Here is a 22754-nt window from a genome sequence, read left to right as displayed (position 1 = left end):
GCCTATATATTAAATAGCAGCCAAGAACATGAACTCCAGAACCCAAATAGCAGGGTTTGCATCTCTGCTTTGTGCTTACTGAATACTCAACAGCTCTCTTTCAGTTACCCACCTGTAAAAACAGAGATAACTTCCCATAAAGGCTGCACCTTCCCCTACAGGCTTCTCCATTCTCCCACTCCCTCGGGCCCAAGAATAAATTTTATTTACTTTCTTACAAATTATGGTGATCCACTGGAATCAGCACCACACAGACAGGACAACTTTTTATCTCAATATCCCAGAGGAGAGAACAAAGAAGAGAAACCAAGGTGAAAACGGTCCTGGTTCACAGGTTAACTTTCTCTTTTTATCCCAAATACCCGATTTCTGCATCATCCCGACTCTTTATAATATCGTGTATAAAACTCATGAGATGGAGCGTTCCAGCAGTAGATGCAGGCAGACCCCTTGGGTCTAGGGTCCTTCTTCAGTTTTCCAAGATTAGGTATTTGATTCCTCGAAAAAGATCCAATTATAAAGATAGCCCATACCACCTAATTTAGCCTAAATTTCTGTTACTGCAGTTAATATTTCTTTCTGGACCTGGATAACTATCTCACTACTGTAGGACAAGAGTACTCCATGTATAAGACGTATGGATTAACTCCACTAAGTAGGACAGTATGGCTCCCATTTTGTCCTTCCTTATAAGCAAGACGACTACAAAAACTGAAGACATAAAAGGGAAGACTTTTTAAGTATTCCATTTCATCTCCTGCCATCTACAGAAAAGAAAGGAAAAGCTCTTAAGAGGATGTGGCATTTCCTCACCTGCTCCCTAAAGAGTTTTCAATTTTAAAGGGTGGGCATAAAACTTCCTTGCTATAAGCTGTTGCAAAATACTTGCTCAGATAAGCTGTTCCATACTCAATTTAAAATGCAGCATTTTCAGTCCTTTTTAAAATCTTACTCCAAAGTAAATAAGCATTGATATTTTTTCTACAGTAAATAACCACTAGTGGTTTTTAAAAATTTTAACTATTATCCCTCACTAATAAATATACTCGAACCAGGCAGTGAACATTGCTCCAGAAAAACATAAAGCAAAAAAAAAAAAAAGAGAGAGAGAGATTCAAATAAAATATGCTACAAAATCCATACTGCCCTCTCAAAAATCTCAAAATTCAATCACTACCAGCTTAGACTTTATAAAAATATCACTTCTAGTTATGAATATCTTGTTTTTAGAAATGGAGTCCTTGAGGTGACTCCTAATAATTTTATATCTTGCAGAGATTTGCCCAGTTTCTCTAGGCTACTGAGCAACATACACTAAAACTATACTGGAACAAAAACCTTTCAACTCCTAGTGCAGTTCTCTTTCCATTTTATCATATTTCCTCATAGCTCAACTTCTCAAATGTCAAGGACAAGGTGTACTGTTGAAAACCGATAAATAAGAATACCGTATACAATGTATCACAATGTATTACTGTGGGCTACAGCCAACTGGTTACATTTGAAAGTAAACAATTTAAGTAAGAGTGAACATCCTCCTTTTACAAATAAGAAACTAAGGCCCAATACAGACTGCTAGTCTGTGGCAATCTTTTGGGGGAAAAGTGACCTCCATCTAGAAAGATACCCAGTTAAGATTTGAATGGGCAAGAGAAGAGAGGCCTTTCCAGGTAGGAAAATCACATAAGCAAAAGCTTAGTGGATGAAACAAATCAATCAATTCAGAGGACAAAGAATAAATTCTTTTGACTAAGAATGCTACACTAAGTCGCTTCAGAGAGGGCAGCCCACCAGGCTCCCTCATCCCTGGGATTCTCCAGGCAAGAACACTGAAGTGGGTTGCCATTTCCTTCTTGACTAAGAATAAAGACAAATTTAGGAATGGCTAAGAATTAAACTTCACCCTACAGGCAGAGGGAAGCTAGAGTGAGTTTTTACCAATAAATGTAAATGTCTCAGAAATTGTGCGTTTGTCTGGAAGCCCAGACAATAAACATAAAACAAAGGCTGTTAAGAGCCAAAATATTTAACCAATCTATTTATTTAATCCAATTAGATATTTAATCCAATTCTAAAAGGAAAAGTGGAAAAGATATTACAAAAAAGGTTAAATAATAAAATTTAAAATGTACACTGAAGGAAAATGAAACAAATGAGAGAAGAATAAATGACAGAAGTGGACAAACACATTACCAGTTACATAACAAAAGGTATCACTCCACACAGGCAGTCAAGTTCTGGAAAGAGGATTAAATGATCCAAACAAGCCCAGTCTCCAAAGCTAAAACAACACTCAAAGCACAACCACCAAACATTCCTGTTCAAACTGCAATAACTCACCTCTCTAGCAGCGCAGTCATGAGGAGCTTCTTCTTTGTTTACTTTCCCTTTTGGAAATCCCCAGCCTGATTTTGCTAGGTACCCCTGAACCAGCAGTACCTGCAAAACAATCAAGACATAAAAATAAAGCCTGCTCTCCTTTCCCATATTCCTTTCTAAAAGCAAGAAGTGCTTTTCTCCTTACTTCAGATAACTGTTATCGCCAATAACCTTACTTGGTTAACTATCTTCCAGGAGGCTCGATATATTACTTTTCCTATGAAGAAAGGCATTCTGCCCATTTTAAAGTATTTCTTCAGCAATCAAGTTCCTTTACAATATGCCATACTGCAACAGGTATAAATTATTAAGACCCAGAATGCAGACAAAATATGCAAATTTTGGCCTTGCAGCAGTAAAAATCTAAGTATACTTTTAAAACCTCAGTTCAGAACATTATAGATATAACATTAGGATGAAAAGAGCTGATTACTATTTCACTTAAAAATTCTGTATTACTCTCACTCACATTTTCAAGTGTCTCATCAAGAATAATTGCACCATATGTTGGCACTCCCATTTTATATTCCTTCCATTCATCCAAAATTTTTTCCACATCTTCACCTTGAGGCAGCAAAAATGGACAATGATTGAAGAGTACACCATGTGTTAAGGAAGCCATTTACTTTCTCCCTTAATACAGTTTAAGCACATATATACAGAAAGAGATCTTTTTAAATGAATTTTGTACTTTATACAAAATTACTCACATCTTCACCTCACTTAAGTGTATCCTTCTTTTCACATTTGTTTTCTCCTGAACAAAACATTTCTAACTTTTGCATTTAGCCTAGGCACAAATCAAGTCAACTTTGAATACACATACTCTGGCACCCTAAGTTAACACCAAAAAACTCAGGGCCACGTTAGCACTTCCAATCACTAAGTGTGTCGAATTTATCATATTAAGAGTCAACAGATACTGAAACGGACCGCAAGAAATATAAGCACAGTACACCAGGAAGAGCTGGGTTCCCTGGCAGTACAGTGGCTAGGACTCTACTGCCACTGCACGGGGTACAGAGTCAATCCCTGGTTGAGGAACTAAGATCCCACAAGCCTCTAAGCTGCCCCTCGCCCCCAAAAAAGAAGAAGCGGAAGTAGCTAACTCCAACTCTGGGAAGCAGAATTAAAGATGAATGAAGCATGCCACTCTACGGGGCTGAATATTTTTCTTTACCACGTGTATGTATCGCTTTTATAATTTAGAACATTTTAAAGAGGAAGATTTATTAAGGATTATAGAGAAAGGTAAATATGAGTATTAAGGAGAGTACGGCCTGTTTCAAAAGAAACTGGGTTATGTCTCTCCAAAATTGGGCAGAGTAAAATAATTTTTTTCTAAAGTAAATACAACCTAAACCTGTAAAGTATATGCTCAGGCTTCCAATACTCATACGATACCAAATGCCTCATTACAACACTGTTAATTATGAAAACTGTAGGGCAAATTATAATTTATGACAGTGTTTCTCAAATGGAGGACATTCTCAAGGGTTTTCAAGTTCTCTGTGAAAACTTACCTATTCTGTCTTTTCATTTTTATGTTAATGTAAGAAAGGAAGGTTTTGTAACAGAAAGGTGCAGGGAAAACTGGTAGTACATACACATCAACATCCTCAAAGAAGTCAGCATTATATTCACATTAACTACTGAGTTAAACAAAAACATCACATTAAATTCATTTTATGAAAACTAATTTTATGAGCTGTACCTTTTTCTGTTTAAAAATATGCTTTGGTTTTATAACTGCAGTAAGAAATAAGGTTCTCAAAGAGCTCAAAAAAGGCAACCATCTATAAAACACTGTATTAAATAGGCAAGCACTAGGTTAAAAATATTCTTTGCTTTCATTTAGGGAATGGGGAAATCGTGTGGATATAACATTAACTATTCCATAAAGTTCTATGGAAGAATTTTGGAAGATTCCAGCTTCCTATATTCCCATTAAAGTCTGGTCTGAGATAGTTAGTAAAAATTCCTTAGGTGTTTTAGGTCACCACAGATTTTTTTTTTTTTAATCTAACTATATCTTTTAAATAAATGGATATTTTTTCCATTAAAAATTTAACCACAGGGGAAAAAATATGAAAGTAACCCAGGAATAGAAGTAACTTCAAACAGTGTTAAAGAGGAAGTGTCAAAGAGGAAAACACTTATCTTGTCTTTTTCCTCTCTCTTCCTTCTCCCTACAGCATTCTTAATAATTTCACAGTGCATGATTGCCTCTATAATGAAGTTTTATCTCATCTTTCTACCCATTAAATAACTTCTTCAAAAATAACAAAGATTAGCAAAACAAATTAAAATCAACAGACATAATCTTGAAAATTATCTATACTCTTCATTTACCCATTTTTTTTCCTACCCCAAAATCACCATAAAAAGAGTGAGTGGATGAACCAATCAACTGCAGACCAAGATATATTTGGAATTAATGATGAAAAGTACTTGCTCAAGTCCACACAATTAGCAAATAACAGAACCCAATTCAAAATGACATCAATTTCTTCACTGAAGACAACTCTTCAATCTTCCTCCATATTCAATAGTACATAAAGTAATTCATTCCAACAATGGAGTGGAAAGTTTTTTGGTTTTTGGTTTCTTTGGAGTGGAGAGTTTTTAAATACCACTTTTATTTAATGAGACAATGTACTTAACTCAAAAAACCCTGTGATATGCTCTGAGAAATGATAATTATTTTCTAATTTTTACTAAAATTATTATTTGACTACTGCCTTATTTTCTTAACCATCAAACCAAATTATTTTGCATCTTCAATCTTGGCTTACTGGGCCTTACCAACATTTCTAAGAGAAAGACTGAAGATCACACTGATTAAATAAAGAATGGAAGAAGCTTTAAGCCCATACGTCTACTTGTATTACACATATCCCTTCTTAACAATTCAGTGATTCTTTAGTAGACTCTTCAACATTTCTGCAAAAACATGAAAAATACACTCTAACTGTAGACAGTTATTTTGCTATAAGTGCCATCCAAAATCCTTCTGTTACCACAAGCTTGGGACAAGCTGTAGCCCCAGTTCCCTATATTCCTTGTCCTTCACATCCACACCCACTTCTGGGACCAACTCCCACAGCAACAATCTGCACCCTGCCATCAACACAACTGTAACAGTACTTTGATTAGAATAAAACAGCTTGGCCATAATTTTCTACAGCAGTCTTTTAAGGAGTCACAATGTATGGCTATTCCACATCTATTTTTGACTGTTCTTCTGTCTCCATATTAGCACCCTCTGGCTTTTATTTTCTCCTCTCCACAATATGGTCCATCACTTTAATCAATGTTTTAGCAATGTTCAAAATTCTTTTGCCACAGTTATGAATATAGCTCCCCAGCAAAACCTCAAACCAGAAGCAAGTCCAAGACAGTCACCCTATACCACATACAGGGGTATGTAGCATATACTCAGGCAAGTACTACTGGCACATACTCAGTTAAGTGCTATACCTGAGTAGCCACTAAAGAAAAGTCACAGGACCATGCACAATTAATAGATGAAAAAACAGAGTCACAGAAAAGGCCTACTATCTGTCCAAGGTTGCATGGCTGGTAAATGGCAAAGACGGGATGGCCACGCACGGGATGTGGCTGCAGAATTCACACTCTTTACTCCAGTCTCACAGGCACCACGAATCAGTGTGTCCGTCGTGCCCCCACAAAACTTCCCCTTTATTTCTCTACAGATGGAATGGCACACCCATCCACCCAATCGCTCAAATCAGAAACCTGGATACCATCCCTGACTCCTTCCTCTACCTCTCCTCAGACATTCAAGTTAAGACAAAGTTTACCTCCTAAATATTACCAAAATTTAATATCTTCACTTCTATCAGAAGTTTCCATTTCTCCCTCACAAATTAATGAAACAGCATCTTAACTAGGTTTCCAATCTGATGTTCCTCCAATTCACTGCCTGCACTATCTCAGGAATGTTTTTCAAAACATCCCTAGAGAAATAAAGCAAATGTGGCAAAACGTTAACAATGGGCAAATACACAGAAAGGGCGTGATGGCACTTCACATTCTTTCCACTTCTCTGTAAGTTAAACTGTCTTCCCTGAAGTCTTTTTTCAATCTCCTATGTTTTTTTATTACCCTTATGGGTAAAGTCCAGACAAATACGGCCCACTAGACTCTGCCTCCAAAGAAGATTTTTATCTATTTTCAAATTGGAGTGGGATTACTCGCTTCACTATTTCTAATGAACCCTAGGCTACCTTATCAAAACCTACCAGACTTCAGTGTAATCACGTCCTTTCCTGCCTGTCATCTTAAAGACAGCAACCAAATATACCTTGTTCACTACACAATGCCTGGCACAGACGAAGCACTCAATTATTTAATGGAGTCTACCACATTAGAAGCTTTTTCTTCCAAGTAAGTGAATTAGAAGAAGAAACTTAACTAAAACAGGAGCGCTTTTCTTTTAATAATAAGGAAAGTTTTAAAAATTCATATATATAAACACAATTGCAATTGTGTTTCAGGAAAAACTGCAATTCAGGACTCTGGGTTAGGAAGATCCCTTGGAGAAGGAAATGGCAACCCACTCCAGTATTCTGGCCTGGAGAATCCCATGCACAGAGGAGCCCGGTGGGCCACAGTTCACAGGGTCAGAAGAGTCGGACATAACTCAGTGACTAAACTACCGCATAAGCACTAAATCTTACCCAGAACCCCAAAATATGTACAGTTGCTCTTGTAAGACCCCCAAGTCTATGCAAAACAGAAGACGACAGCCTTATTTTATCCATGTTTCTCCAATTAAATTATAGCTCCTTAAAAAGTGTTCTGTGATTTCCTCATAAAATCTGCCACCAAGACTCTAACAAAGATAGTGACAGTACTTCTATTCCTCCTTTTTTCATTTACTTCTCCATACTTGCTGAAATCCTTTCAAAGGTTAACCGCTATATAGAATAAACAGTTTCATTCATCATTTTCTGCAGAACCCTAAGGGGTTCCTTATTTCATGCAGCTAAGGGAAAGCACAGGGAGCTGAGTGTGAGGGTTGTTTTAAATCACCTATTCCTACTCCCTCTAGTGTAGTACAGTGATTACGGATATAGCTCCATGTCAACACATGGTTTATGTTTAAAAACAATGACCAAAAGAATAAAAATCAGAGCATTTGGCTCAAGATTTAAAAACTCACAAATTCCCCTACATAACTTCCATCCCTATCTCCTCCTGAATCCCTGTAAGCATCTTAGTAAAAATTTACTTTCCAAGGTATTGCTTATCATTTCCAACTCCCCAATTTTGCTCCATCTCTTTTCTTTATTTGCAATGCATTTCCCACCCCAGCCTGCTTACAGGAAATGTATAGAATGAAAATTCTACATTCCCTTTAAAACATAGCCTTGCTTAAACTTGCATAAAACTCTCCACCTTCTGCCAAATTCTAAAAACAGTATCAAGAGCATTAGCAATTTACCAGGGTTTTGGCCTTGTGACATAGCTTCCTTTTATAATCTTAAATATTTGTGTGAATCTTTTATAATTATAACAAGTTTCTATCTTATTTGTAAATAGGGAGGAACAAAGGCTTCTCAGAAGGCAAGGAATCTGCCACAAAACCAAAAACTGTTTTGAACACAGGAAGTATTCAATAACTACTTAAGAATATCTACCCCAGAAAGCTAGTAATCTCAGTAAAGATCATTCAGTTAACTGGAACAGCAAGAGGAATGTAAAAAAAAAAAAAAAAAAACACAACACAGATCAGTTCTAGAAACAGGCTAGCTATATCTGAAAGAAAAGAAAATCAAATTTATTTCTAATTATCACTGCACATTTTAGGGGGTCCTCAATATAAACAAAAGTACAGTTGTCCCTCCAGTATCAACAGGTGTTACCAAGTCCAAGCTCACTCTGCTCACTACCTGACAGGCCAATGAATCCGAGACACAAGGTTGAGGCAAGGAATATGATTTATTCAGAGGGCCAGCTAACCAAGATGGCCAACTAATGTCTCAAAATCATTTTACCGGGGTCTGGACGCCAGGTTCTTTTATAGAGAGAGATGGGGGGAGGTGAGGAAACAAAGTAAAAAGACTATTAATCTTGCAAGTTATCTCCTAGAATGGCTAGCCTCAGGCAGGGAGGTGTGTTCATTTCTTCCTTCCTGCCAACTACAGGTGGAGGGGAGGGGGGGTGGTTCTGAACAAAGGCACTTTAACAGGCAGAGAGGCAGGTCAGGCTATTATGTGTGACTGTAGTAATAACAAAAGCAATGGAAAGCAAGTTAAAGAAACAGTTTCAACATGGAGTCGGAACTGACTTCTCCCTGCAACAATGTGTGACCCACAGATAGCAGGGTTGACTCTACATGCCATTTTACACCATCAAAGAAACTTGAGCGGGCTTTCCTGGTGGCTCAGCGGTAAAGAACCCTCCTGCCAATGCAGGGGATGTGGGTTTGATCCCTGGGTCGGGAAGATCTCCTGGAGAAGGAAATGGCAACCCACTCCAATATTCTCACGTGGGAAGTCCAATGGCAAAGGAGCCTGATGGGTTATATAGTCCATGGGGTCACAGAAAATTGGACATGACTTAGTGACTAAACAAGGAACATCTATGAATTCTGGTATCCTGGAGAGAAGGGGAGTGGTCCTGGAACCACCCCCATGAATATCAAGATACAACCCTACTATCAAATTGTGCCTACAACCATCAGGCACAAACCATATGTATATGCTTTATGTATTTGACAAATTTTAGAAATCATTATGTTTTATTTAAAAGATTATAAATCTCAAAGGCAAGCAAAAGAAAATTTGTGCTAAAACATCTTATTAACAAGAATGAAAGACAGTCATTATAGTAATAAAAAGGATATCAGCTTTAGCAAAGTCTCTTATCCCACACTGAGGTAATCCTGGTGTGTTCTGCATGTAGAAATCCAAGTAAAACCAATGGGCAAGTTCAATCTGAAAACACACTCGGATAGCATTGTCTCTTTCCTCGCTGGGAATATGCAAAATAAATCGGCTGTCAAAAACAAAAAACATACAAAAATTACATTTACAAACCATAACAATTTATTTTAACCTTTTTAATTGCTTCATTCCTGACCCACCAACACGAAAACAGACCAAAAGCAGTACTGATCAAGGAAGCAAAACTGGCAGGAAAGTGAAAGTGTTAGTCGCTCAGTCTGTCCAACTCTTTGCGACCCCATGGGCTGTAGCCTCTGTCCACGGAATTCTCCAGGCAAGAATACTGGAGTGGGTTGCCATTCCTTTCTCCAGGGGATCTTCCCGACCCAGGGATCAAACCCAGGTCTCCTGCACTGCAGGCAGATTCTTTACCATCTGAGCCATCAGGGAAACCAGGGAAAATGAGTTATGAATGAACTCATTCATAACACAATTTTTTTAAGACGCCATCTATCCTCTGTTCACAAGTAGAGATTAAGAGCTCACTAACAATAAATTAAACATGAGCTAGAAAACAAACTTGTGGGACTTCCCTGAGGTCCAGTGGTTAAGACTCCGTGCTTCCACTGAAGCGGGCACAGATTTCATCCCTGGTTGGGGAGCTAACACCCTGCAAGCCATGTGGTGTGGACAAAGAAAAAAGAAAGAAAAAAAAAAAATCACTAGGATTCCCTCCCATGTCTGGTAACATTTTCAAAGAACATATGCAAATAAATTCATACACTCAGAAAAGATATTAGCTGTTTAATCTTTATATTTAAAGTATTACAAAGAAATGTAAAAGAAATCATTAATAGACCAGACTTCCCAAAGAGCTCACCTGAAGAATCTGAGTTCAAAATAACTTTCAAATACACTCACTTTAAAAAAAAGAAAATCTAAACTGTCTTTTCCAAGTACATTCAGAGGCAGGAAGAAACAGTTAATATATAACATAAGTGTACACTATATTACATATACAAATGTGTATGTATGATTAAGATAATGAACCTCTTTTTTGTGCAACAAACCAATCAAAATTTATGTGATTTACAGGACACAGTAAGCAACCACCATTAACCTTCTTCCATGCTTAGCATTTTCTGTAACCTTTTTCTAGTGACTTTTAAAGACAGAATGAATTACGTAAAAGAAATCCACTGGTGTCTACAGTCATTTTTTAAAATTAAAAATAGCATCACCCAGTTTGATCATCTACACGAGCAGTCCACAACCTCTCTGGTACCAGTTTCATGGAAGACAATTTTTCCATGGACTGGGACAAGGGGGATGGTTTGGGGATGATTCAAGTGCGTTACATTTACTGTGCCCTTTAATTTCTATCATTATGAAGAAATCCGCTCCACCTCAGATCACCAGGCATAGATCCCAGCCTTTGGGGCCTCTGACCTACACTATTCACTAGTTGTGGTGATAAATGTTCTTTGCTGTTTTCAAGTTTCAAATCAAATCTCAAAACAATGCTGTAAAAATTATAAAAATACATCATTCCCATAGGGAACTGGATCAGTAGAAGTTAAGACAAATGTATGTACAATAATCTAGAAAAACAATGGGGAAATGAGCTTAAACCACATCTCTATTAAGAACAAGACAGGTAACACCAACGCTGATGGCATTATCTAAGACATAAAAATCTCTTCCACATGGCATTTAAGACCCAGTGCCTGCTCACCCGCACAGCCTCTATCACTCTGTAAAGTTCTTTATACCCAGTGACACTTGTTTCTTAAAAATGTCCTAAATTGCCATCCACATACTATCTCTCTCCTCTCCTTTTCTTACAATTCATTCCTCATGACTTACCTATAGGTCATGAGGAATGATTTAAGAATTACCTACTTCATTCATTTCTTCTAACTCATTCCTCATGACTTACAGACACTGCATCTCCGACCGTGGTAGGTAAATCAGACTCCTCCAAATAGATTTATAAGCTCTTTCAACTCCTACTCCATTAAAGCAACTATCTGGTTTTTACTACTGTGTGCATGCTCAATCACCAAGTTATGTCCAAGACTTTGCGCCTCATGGACTGTATGTAGTCCACCAGGCTCCTCTGTCCATAGGATTTTTCAGGCAAGAGTACTAGGGTGGTTTGCTATTTCTTTCTCCAGGGGATCTTTCCAACCCAGAGATCAAACCCATGTCTCCTGCATTGCAAGCCAATTCTTTACCACCATTACTGTCCATAAACTGTTCCAAGTTAGTTCACTGAGATAAGGTGCTGAAATCAGTCCTGAATATTCATTGGAATACCGACGCTGAAGCTGAAACTGCAATACTTTGGCCACCTGATGCGAAGAATTGACTCACTAGAAAAGACCCTGATGCTGGGATAGATTGAAGGCGGGAGGAGAAGGGGACAACAGAGGATGAGATGGTTGGATGGCATCACTGACTAGACAAACATGAGTTTGAGTAAACTATAGGAGTTGGTGATGGACCAGGAGGCCTGGCGTGCTGCAGTCCATCCGGTTGCAGAGTCGGACGCAACTGAGCAACTGAACTAACTGATCTTTGTATATTTTTACTCCTATAGTCTAGCAATTGTCTGACACATACTAGAGTGACATACTGGCAGTTACAATTTATCTTTGAAATATAAGATGAAGCAAGCACACTTCACTCTGTCCTTCCCACAAAATGCAGCTATAAACCCTGAATGAAATACACAGACCAGCTATTTGAGGACTGTGAAAAGTAAACAGCAGCAGGAAGATTGAGGAGGATGACAAATATCTGAATTTACCATTTTTCCACCCTCCAGTATCCCTATAAGGTGGACTGGGGGTTAGAAGTGAGCTCCGAGCCCTCAACTTCTGCCTCAAGGCTCAAGACAGAAATCTAAAGGAATCTCTCCAGGCTTAGAGACAGTGAGGGAAATTCCCCCTCTCTCTTCTCCATTCTCTCATGCCACAGTACCAAGCAATGCCATACTGGTTAGAGCTGGCAGCAAGTGACTGTAACAGGGATCCACAGAAGTTAAAACTTTGTCGGACAAGAACCTTCCCCTCCGATCACAAGAACTGTGCAGTCCCAACAGGATAGGGCCAACATCCATTGCTTTTTTTTCTTCTAAGCCTGCACGCCGCAGCCAGAGTGAGCCCGTGCGCAGCAACAAAGACCCAGCGCAGTCAGAGCAGAAACCTGAATCAGACCGCCGGCAGTACACCACAGACTAGTCAACTCCACTACGTCCGAGACAGACAAGGCCTCCAGCCTCAGACTAGCTAATGCACGATACAGAAAGACAAACTGCACACAAAAACTAGACTCATTTTTATCTGATTTTAATAAACTTACACCACGTCTCAAAAGGGGCTTCTCTGTGGCTCAAATGGTAAACGAATCTGCCGGCAATGCAGGAGAGCCAGGTTTGATCCCTGGGTCAGGAAGATTCCCTGGAGAAGGGATGGCTACCCACTCCAGTATTCTTGCCTGGAGAATCCCATGGACAGAAGAGCCTGGTGGGCTACAGTCCATGGGGTCACAAAGAGCTGGACAGAGCGACCAACACTTTCAAGTCTCAAAAAAAAAGAAAGAAAAGAAAAACCACTTGTCTATTATTTCATCTTCTCAGTTTGGGACATTTTCTACTGAATTCCATTATGGAAGAAGATGAAGAATTAACTCTATCCCTTCTCCTCTCATTCTACACACCATTCTCCTCTTTCCATCGTCCCAACACATGGTATCTTAGTTCACTTCTGTAACTCCAGCACTACTGATATCTGGAGCACACAACTCTATGTTGAGAGGATCTGGGCTGTACGCTCTAGATGTTCAGGAGCAGCCATAGCCTTTGCTTATTAGGTATCAACAGCATTCTCCACAAAGCTGCAACCACCAAAACGATCTCCAGTCACTGCCACACGTCCCACCAGAGGAGCAAAACCCAGTCCCAGTCTAGAACCACCGCGTTAGATCAGCATTCGAACCACCGTGTTAGATCAGCATTCAAGTCTTCACACTGCTGCTTCTGCTGCTGCTGCTAAGTCGCTTCAGTCGTGTCCAACTCTGTGCGACCTCATAGACGACAGTCCATCAGACTCCTCCGTCCCTGGGACTCTCCAGGCAAGAACACTGGAGTGGGTTGCCATTCCCTTCTCCAATGCATGAAAGTGAAAAGTGAAAGTGGAGTCGCTCAGTCATGTCAGACTCTTCGAGACCCCATGGACTGCAGCCTACCAGGCTCCTCCGTCCATGGGATTTTCCAGGCAAGAGTACTGGAGTGGAGTGCCATTACCTTCTCCGAGGCTTCACACTATGATTCTGTAAATACAACTCACAACTAAGCCGTATGATAAGCCACAGTTTTTTCCCATTGAAAAAATTACTTAATTTAGCTGCGCAGGGTCTCAGTGGCAGCACATGGGATCTTCTGGCTGTAGCATGCAAACTCTCAGCAGCAGCACGCAGGATTCTAGTTCCCTGACCAGAGCTCGAACCTGGGCCCCCTGCGTTGGCAGCAGAGTCTTAGCTGCTAGACCACCAGGGAAGTCCTTGTTTTCCCTCTTAAGCATAATCAAAAGTTCTCCCACTAATTAATAAATGTCTTGTCATTGCTTTACTTTCTCTGTATCTGTCAGTAACTCAATCTTTCTAAATTCTAATTCTAATTTCTAAATTTCTAAATTCTTCACTAGTTTTCTAAATTCTTTTCTCGAGGTGCTCATTCAGACACACCAGTTTCATCTTGAAGACTATCCCTGAGCCTTCTCATCTGTTCCAATTTGGAATGACTGTCAGTTCAGTTCAGTTCAGTTCAGTTCAGTCGCTCAGTCGTGTCCGACTCTTTGTGACCCCATGAATCGCAGCACGCCAGGCCTCCCTGTCCATCACCCTCTCCCGGAGTTCACTCAGACTCACGTCCATCGAGTCCGTGATGCCATCGGAATGACTGTCACTGCATCTAATAGACACCTGTCAACCTATGCTGTCCGTTCACTAGTATCCCATGGTTCCCACGTTTTCACCCTACACTAGACCTCATGTTCTCACATCCTGTCTTCCTCCTGATTAAGGTACTTCCTTATTTTCACTTGGTACCACCTTCCATGCCTTCTGGAGAAAAAATGCAGCAGAGATAAATATGAAGACATAGTGAATTTGAAAATAGCTTTGTCCTCACACTTGACAATTTGGCTAGGTAAAGAATTCCAAGTTGGAAATCATTTTCCTTCAGAATCCTGAAGATAGTGCCCTTTCCTGCCAGCCTACAATTCTGATGTATAGACTGAAGCCACCTCAATTCCTTCGTCCAACCTTTTTTCTCACTGGAAGCTTCCAGCTTCTTCCTTCTGTCTTTCATGTTCTAAAATTCTCTAGCTGTCTCTTTTCCATCCACTGCATCACTCATTTGATGGACTTTATCTACTTGGAAACTCACGTCCTTCAGTACTAAAAGACCTCATGCAATGATCCTTTGATTCTCCAATTTTCTCTATTATGTCCTACCTCTAGCTTCTAAAACCCTTACTTTCTGGGAAACAGTCTCTTGCAAGCCACCTACTGGGCTTTTTGTTTCTACTCTCATATTTAAAATTCCAAAGGCTATTTTTAATTGCTTAAACTATGCTTTCATAGATTATTCTATTACATTACTGTAAAAACCTATCTCTCTAAGGAGTAGTTTTGGGTTTTTTTTCTTCTTCTACCTGCATAGTTTCATTCTTTCCAGTTGTTTTTCATTGCCAGTTTTAAGGTCTACATTCTGCATCGAGGCCTATTTCAGATATTCATACTTAAAGCAACAGACCACAAAGCTTTTTTAGGAGGCTTGTCAAACATGAGGGACCATTACAGGGGATTAGGCTGAGCCATTTCATCAAGGACCTTCCAATGTCAGTATCTTCAGGTGTTTCCTCATGGACTAGTCAGATCACCTAGACAAAAACCTTGCGATCCGTCAGGAGGCAAAGGCCAGGCTGCCACTTTCTGGGAGCCGAGCAAGGGAAGAGAGACGGCTTCCAGTCTGTGCACAGTACTCACTCGCCAGCTCATCCCTGCCATCACTCAACACCCTCTCATTCTGGAGCAGAGTGACCACTACAATATTCGCTCTGTCACAAGTCTGTCAGCTCTGCTAAGCCACACGCCACTTCCACTTCTGTTGTATAGTTTCCAAATTATGTGGCTCATCTCTTCATCCATTCTTCCCTTTCCTGTGGGCTTATACACTTGAAATTGTTTACCTTTTAGTGGAGTAGATGCTTGTGCACAATCTACTATCTTTAACTAGAAATTCATATCACAACAAATTTCTAGAGGATACTAATCACAATCTAAAATGGGGTACAAAAACACCTAAGACAGAGAAATTCAATCCTATTCCCATCCCAATCCAGAAAAGTCCTGATGATAAAACTGGAAGATGAGAATAAGAAAAGTTTTTAAAAGGCTAACAACAGCAAAGTCTGTAATAGGAGAACATCCACACTTCTTTCACTCCTGACAGTCAGGAGTTTTCCTACAAAAGGTAGGGGAAGGAGGAACAACACCCAAGACTCTTGGTTTGAGTGGTGGCACACCAAAACAAAACTCCTGCACACTGGCATTCAAGGGCTCCCCACCGTTTAAGAGCCAGCTCCCTATCTATCCTCATAAAGAAGCCTAGCAACACAAAGTCCCTCCACAGCCCCAACTCAAACATCTTAAAAAAACCACCCAACATGTAAGGAAAACCTAATTCACGACAAAAAAAAAATTAAGCTCATTTTAAAAAACTGTCTCTGAAGAAAAGTGTTGTCAAGGATATCTCCCGGAACCTTGAGACGGCGAGTGTGGGCCCTGGGCCACCTGGAAACCTAACTGTGAGAAGAGCAACATTTCAGACATTTCAGTCCCATACAGGCTCAGAAAGCTTGCTCCCCAATGATCCCCTCAAAGAAACAACTTTAGAATGTAAATCAGCAGAACAAGAATGAAAATAAAGAAAGCATTAGACAGATGATTCAAGAAAGAAGAGATACAACCTGGGAGAGCTGGGAAAAGAGAATTCTAGTGCAGTGCAGGTTGGACTAGACAGTGAAGATCTCCAAGACAGCATTCTCCAGGAAAAAAGGATTCATTAGAAGAGCAGATGGTATGACTGAGAGCAAGATCAAGGATATCTAAGGAGCAGATGAGGGTGTGATGGTGGAAGGCAGCTAGAAACTACAGGCATTTTGAGGGAGAAGGGTAAATGTACAAGAGAATCACAGTCCAAACATGAAGCAAAAAAAGTTAGAACAAAAGGGGGAAAAATATTAAAGAATAGCTAGAAGGAACCAGGCGATAATGAACAAAGCATATGCGTCTTTATCCAAAAGAAAAAACTAAAAGGTTATCATTTAGAGCAATTTGTAGAATATAAGAAAGAACACTTTATTTGGTCATTCTCTCTCAGGATTCTTAAAAAAGGATCTTGACTATGTTCAGAATCCTAGCCATTGTAGACTTGCCTCTATTATGAAAAGTATTTACACAGTCATGATGTATAACAAATGCCATTATTACTGTTCACCCCCTGCAATCAACTAGTAGCAGAATATTTAAGATTTCATAATGTTACAAAATGTAACATAAGTAAACTATCACTCTTAATTTTTAAGTCAACTGGATGGAAGCTGAGGGAGTAGCTAAGAAAAGAAAGGGAAGAAACGATGCGGCACTGCCTACCAAATACAGACTCAGTAGACACTGGCGTTCACAGAACAGAAACAAAACCTTTAAGCATAGTGAAGTCACAAAGATAAGCAGTGGAACAACTCACAGTAGTAGTATAACTGCACTGGAAGAAGGACAAGAGCAACAGTAAGTGTCAATTAAAGTGCCTACCAAGATACACTAAATCCTCAATCTAAAGTTGATAGAAACGGGTTCAAGTAAACTTTAAAATATTGAAATAGCCATTAGAAAACTTCACAAGTCTGCAGAGCAGAAATAGGATGAAAGGGGTAGGGCAAGAGATTGCTGCTTTTCAGTTCACAAAGTCATCTGTACTGTTTGACTTAAAAACAAAGACAAAAATACCTTACAAATGAGTACATTTTAAAAGTTAAAGGCAAACTTTTTAGAAACTTTTAAGAAAAATAATTTTACACAGGAAGATTAAACTTCAATGCTTTCATTCCATGAATGTTTGTGATCTGTTTTATATATTTAAAAGTGTGTGTATATACATACATGTGTATATTTTAAAAGCTAAAGTAAAATGCTTTTCACAATATTTTGTTACGGGAAAAATTCTCCACCTCACAAAGTCATCTTTTCAATGTTTCCACAGATAGAAAAAGCATTAGCTCAAGGACTGAAATTAACACAAAAATGTTTCAGGTGAAATGAACATTTAAACGGTTATTTCATTAACCTATGCGATCACCAAAATAGCAACAGTAGCTGCCAGAATATACCTTTCTCCTTTTAACACAGGAGTGACCTTACCATTTAATTCTTAAAGGGACTTAAATAAATAACTTCAAACTCTTCTTTAAGAGGAACAACTTACCAGACTGCAGTTTTCAGTTTTTACTTTAAAATCATGCTTTCCAACTCTTTAATAAGATGATTTAAATAGTACTGAAAAATATTTTTAACTTTTAACGGTATAAACCATGGTGCACCGAAGGCGAATATCACCCACCATACAATGGTGCTGATTCACGTCTACATTCGCAAACATACTGTACTATAAAGCAGCTTTGGTTCACCAACGCATTTTAGACAAGTCTTCCTTGCTGTCCTCCAATTCCACTTCACCGAGAAGTTACCAGTTTTATCAGTTTGGCGTATATATTTTCAGAATTCTGTGCATGCACACAAACGTATTCACAAAAACATTTAAAAATTTTAACAAAGAGCACCAAATGACTAGTTATCACACTCAGTAGTATATTGTGTACATTTTCAAGACACAAATACTCTCCTTTGGTTTACTGTTTGCTAACTGCCTTAGGAATTTCTAATGGCTGCACAATATTCCTGTAAATGAAATACCCCATATTCAACTGCCTGAAAACTAACATTCTGTTTCTCAGGTAAGCTATCTAATGGTCATAAAGTCATATCCTGAAAACTTAAGTCTCTTGCTCTAATTTCTCACATAAAAATCACTCTCAAATTTTACATTTCCCCAAAACATATTAATATATGGTCAGTAACTAAACTAGACATGATTAGCAGGACTATGTAATTTATCAAAGATCAAAATAATAAAAGAAACACCTTAAAGATACCAATAAAGAAGCACTAAAACTGGAGAAAATACACAGGGAGTGAAAACAAGAGTCAAGACCAAACTTATAAATCAAGAGGCACTTCAAAAAGGACAAAAAAATCGAAAAAAAAGATGTTAAAAAAGTACAAAAAAACTAAACTTTTTCAATTTAAGCTTTATTTTCATAGAAAGTGTGAAATTTTCTGATAGAGCCCATAAGCAAAAGCCAGAATTGTTAATATTAAAAATCTTTAAATTAATCAAAGATACTGTAAACATTAACTTGAAAATGGTATTACTTTTAAAATCTGAAGTTTTAAGAAATGGTTATTTGGTTCTGAAATGGAGCAGGAGTCATCAAGGACATCCCCACCCTCTCTCCCTCACCTCTTGTTTAAAGGAAAGTTCTAGCCTCCTAAGCTAAATTTGATTCAGAGAAGCAAGAAAATGCAGAAAACTAAGGAAAGCAGTCAAGCAAGACAAGACTGGCTTAACCATAAAACAAAGTCAAGGACCTTTAATTCCTGTGCAAAGCCTGTAGGTAGTATCCTGTGCCGTATCCTTCAGTTGTTTTGTAAAAACTAAAACCCTCAGCAGGTGGAAGCCAACTGCATGCTAACCACCACCAAGCAGACCTCAGACCCTTAAAACCAGGCTGATAATTTGAAATTCTATAAAGCCACCCTGTTACCTCACCACCACATAATCAGAAAAGAGGTCCATGAGCTGATGACTCACCATGACCCCGTCCCTCATCTTCCCTTTGAGTCTGTCTTTAAGCATGAACTGCCACCCTTCCTTGCAAGGCCCAGCAGTGAATGCAGCAGTACTTCCTTTTACCACAATTCTGTGTCAGTACAGGCTTTGCTGCATGTCAGGCAAGTAGACCCGAGTTTAGTTGGATAACCGTTTCCTATTAGTTTATCAAGTAGCTAGCCCTAATTTTTAAACACATCAACCATGTGGATCCAAAAAACAGTAACTACCAATAATTTCCTTAAAGGAAAGTTTTCTCTATTCCAAAAGATCTGTATAAAATAGTTTAAATACACTAACCAGAAAACCAAGTAAGAATCTTTAACACGTAACAGATGTTTAACATGAAGTCTACAAAACACTATTATTTTTAGGTAGGATTACACACATCAAATCACCTTCATAAGGGTTGATAGGACTTCTTTAAATGATGCAGTCTTCAGCAATATACAATATGAACCCAATACTAATGGGACAATTGGGCTTCCCTCATAGCTCAGTTGGTAAATCATCTGCCTGCAATGCATGAGACCCGGGTTCGATTCCTGGGTCAGGAAGATCCCCTGGAGAAGGAAATGGCAACCCACTCCAGTATTCTTGCCTGGAGAATCCCATGAACAGAGGAGCCTGACAGGTTACAGTCCATGGGATCGCAAGAGTCAGACACAACTTAGCAACTAAACCACCACCAATGGAACAATTAGTTTAGATGCCTGTCAAAAGTATAAATTACTTATCTTTTCTAAACCACCTGTATCCCTATTAATTCATACACAACTATTGCTCATGTTTCCTAATACTACAAATATTTAATTTTTCTGACTATAAATTGTACATCCTCTAAAAAAATTTTGGAAAGATGAATCAGAAAAACCATAATTCCACTTTTGACATGTTCTCCCAGTCATTTAATCTAACAAACATCAAACCTCTTTTTTTCTTAAGTTATAACCGTATCATCACTAAAGTACAGTGATGTTAATTCTTAGTGGTTGCAGAATTAGTCACTTTACTTACCTACATGTACTTTTGTGAAGTAATAACATTAGAGAGGACTTTCTATTTTATCCAGCAGTGTTAAGAAAAAAAGACACGCATTAGAAAGAAAAAGGCCTATATTTCAAATCTTGATTTTCTAAATTAAGATGAAAATGACCTTGTATAAATTACAATGTGAGTCTGACAGATGAAAATGGAAAAAACTGCATCTACCAAACAGGGTTATTCTGAAGATTGAATGATACATGTGAAGAGAGCAGCCAGTGTCTGGCTGGCACTCAGTTGTAACTCCACTAACATCAGTTCTTCCTTTCCCCTTAAAATCGTGAATGCAACACAAAGACAAAAAGCCAGACTTTTCGACATAAATACAGCGAAAAGTGGTCGTTTTAATCAAAGCTTGTATTCACTTGTAATTTAAATTATTTCACAACCCACTTACACCAGCGAAAACTCAGGTTATTACTACACCAAAAATATTTCCTTTTCCTGAAGTAAAATTTTAAGTCTATTTTACACATGCTTGAAAGTACACTTGCTTGGCTATCTGAAATTATAGCCAACAAGAGAGAAGAACGCAGAAAATTTCTCTTGTAAAAGTATGTTGCTGCTAAGTCGCTTCAGTCGTGTCCGACTCTGTGCAACCCCAGAGACGGCAGCCCACCAGGCTCCCCTGTCCCTGGGATTCCCCAGGCAAGAACACTGGAGAGGGTTGCCATTTCCTTCTTCAATGCATGAAAGTGAAAAGTGAGAAGAGAAGTCGCTCAGTCGTGTCCAACCCCTAGCGACCCCATGGCCTGCAGCCTACCAGGCTCCTCCATCCATGGGATTTTCCAGGCAAGAGTACTGGAGTGCGGTGCCACCCAGCAGCTGAGAATACCGTTCAAGAAAGATAATTAAGAGATGGAGGAAAAAAGTAACTCTTTTTTCCTTCCCCTCAAGACTTTTTTTCTTCCCCTCACTCCCAAGGGTAAGTTTAGGGATGAACAAGAGAGTAATTTTTCACAGCAATTGAGAGAGAACGCCACGGACATATAAGAATACCCCCCACCCCGGGGGGAGGTAAATTTGAAAACTGTTCTCTCCGAAGGTCCGAAAAGCTGGGACTCCAAGACTTAAAAACCTTGGGATCTTTCAACAGAACTGGGGAATGAGATGGAGGGAAGAGAGAGTAAGACGGTCTGCAGAAGTCAGTCAGAAAAAGCAACGGGAGGGAGAGGGGCAGCCCCCAAAATGCCAAAGACCCAGACTTTAGCGAAGCGGCTTCGCTTGCGGGAAAGCAAAACTGAGTAACTAAGAAAATGAGGAAATTCCAGCGCTGCGAGAGGAATGGAGGAGAGTGCGTGAGAAACAGGGAGGCAGGGCGGAAAAAGAAGGTTGGTGTCGTCGGAGATAAGAGTCGACAGGGAAAGGGAGCAGAGGCGGGACGGGAAAGCCGGGACAAGGATGTGGACCGGGAGAGGAGACGCGGAGGTCTCCGGGGTCGCGGAAACTGAGGGGGGGGAGGGGGGAAGCAGCGGACGACAGGGGGCCGAAGCAGCGCGGGGTGCCACGGTACCTGCAGAGATCGTCCAGGACGCTGCCGGGAATCTCCACCCGTTTGGTCTCCATGATGAGGACCCACAGCAGGAGCAGTGCATCCCGGCTCCGCGCGGCCGGGGACCGAGGGTACTGCAGGAAGACTCCGGAGAACACGCAGCGGCGGCGGCAGCAGCGGAGGTGCCTCCTACGGAAACGAGAAGGGGAAGGGGGCGGGACTCGCTCACTTCCTTCCGGCTCCCTCAGCCCGGGACCCCGAGGCTGGGCCGAGGCGGGGGGCGCGGAGTCCCGAGAGCCACGCCCCTGCTCTGCTTGAAAGACCCAATGGGAAGGTGGAGAACTGGGACCCTGAGCAAGCGAAGCCAATGGGAAGGTGGAGAACTGGGACCCTGAGCAAGCTAAGCCAATGAGGCGTTTGTTTATTGGTCCGTCGGCTCCAATCCGTCTTCAAGATGCTCAGTTACCACTCAGTAAACCAACTTCCCGCCGCTGATTCTGGGCCTTGGGTGGATGGGCGCATGCGCATCATCCCTCTTTGCCTCTACTAGGAAGTCTGTAGGGTACTGCTTTTAGCTCTAGGTGGTATTCCGTACAGTCTCTTCGTGACTGAGCAGGCGCTCCGACCTTTGCAGTGCAGAGCCTGTGGGCGCATTCAGCACTAGTGGTTTCCGTCACCAGATAACCCGCACACACTCTCACCACCGCCCCCACCACCTCCAAGCTGTGTATCCTTTCACTACAACCCCCCCGAAGAGAGTTGTCATTTTTGTGGTGGCTCACCTCGTTCACTCTGCAGGCGCCCAGTCCTAACTGTGAAGACAAGGGGTTTTATCCCAGTATTTGACACCCTGTGAAAGAGAGTTCCAGAAAAACATCTATTTCTGCTTTATTGACTATGCCAAAGCGTT

At 40.0% G+C, this 22754-nt stretch overlaps 1 protein-coding gene across 1 annotated transcript; it reads right to left on the bottom strand.

The window, feature by feature from the left end:
- Positions 1-1856: 1856 nt before the first annotated feature.
- LOC120861012 (m7GpppN-mRNA hydrolase-like) lies at positions 1857-22076 on the bottom strand. The gene is made up of 4 exons (XM_040236718.1): positions 21866-22076; positions 9254-9405; positions 2849-2976; positions 1857-2439 (listed from the first exon to the last, which is right to left on the bottom strand). The coding sequence occupies exons 1-4, from the start codon at positions 21916-21918 to the stop codon at positions 2197-2199; spliced, it is 576 nt and encodes a 191-aa protein (XP_040092652.1). The 5' UTR covers positions 21919-22076; the 3' UTR covers positions 1857-2196.
- Positions 22077-22754: the final 678 nt, after the last annotated feature.

The sequence above is a fragment of the Oryx dammah genome, unplaced genomic scaffold, assembly GCF_014754425.2.
Source record: "Oryx dammah isolate SB20612 unplaced genomic scaffold, SCBI_Odam_1.1 HiC_scaffold_11210, whole genome shotgun sequence".
NCBI lineage: Eukaryota > Metazoa > Chordata > Mammalia > Artiodactyla > Bovidae > Oryx > Oryx dammah.
Note: the sequence above shows the minus strand (reverse complement) of the source record. Positions and strands in the feature narration are given on the sequence as shown.

What these genes read in the sequence shown, in the direction of transcription:
- LOC120861012 (XM_040236718.1), bottom strand. Translation starts at nt 21,918, where the DNA reads ATGGAGACCAAACGGGTGGAGATTCCCGGCAGCGTCCTGGACGATCTC. An exon ending in AAGAGACTTTGCTAAAGCTG is followed by an intron (nt 2,977 to 9,253) that starts ATATCCTTTTTA and finishes CACATGGTGTAC; the next exon opens with TCTTCAATCATTGTCCATTT. An exon ending in TTGATGAGACACTTGAAAAT is followed by an intron (nt 2,440 to 2,848) that starts GTGAGTGAGAGT and finishes ATTGTTTTGCAG; the next exon opens with GTACTGCTGGTTCAGGGGTA.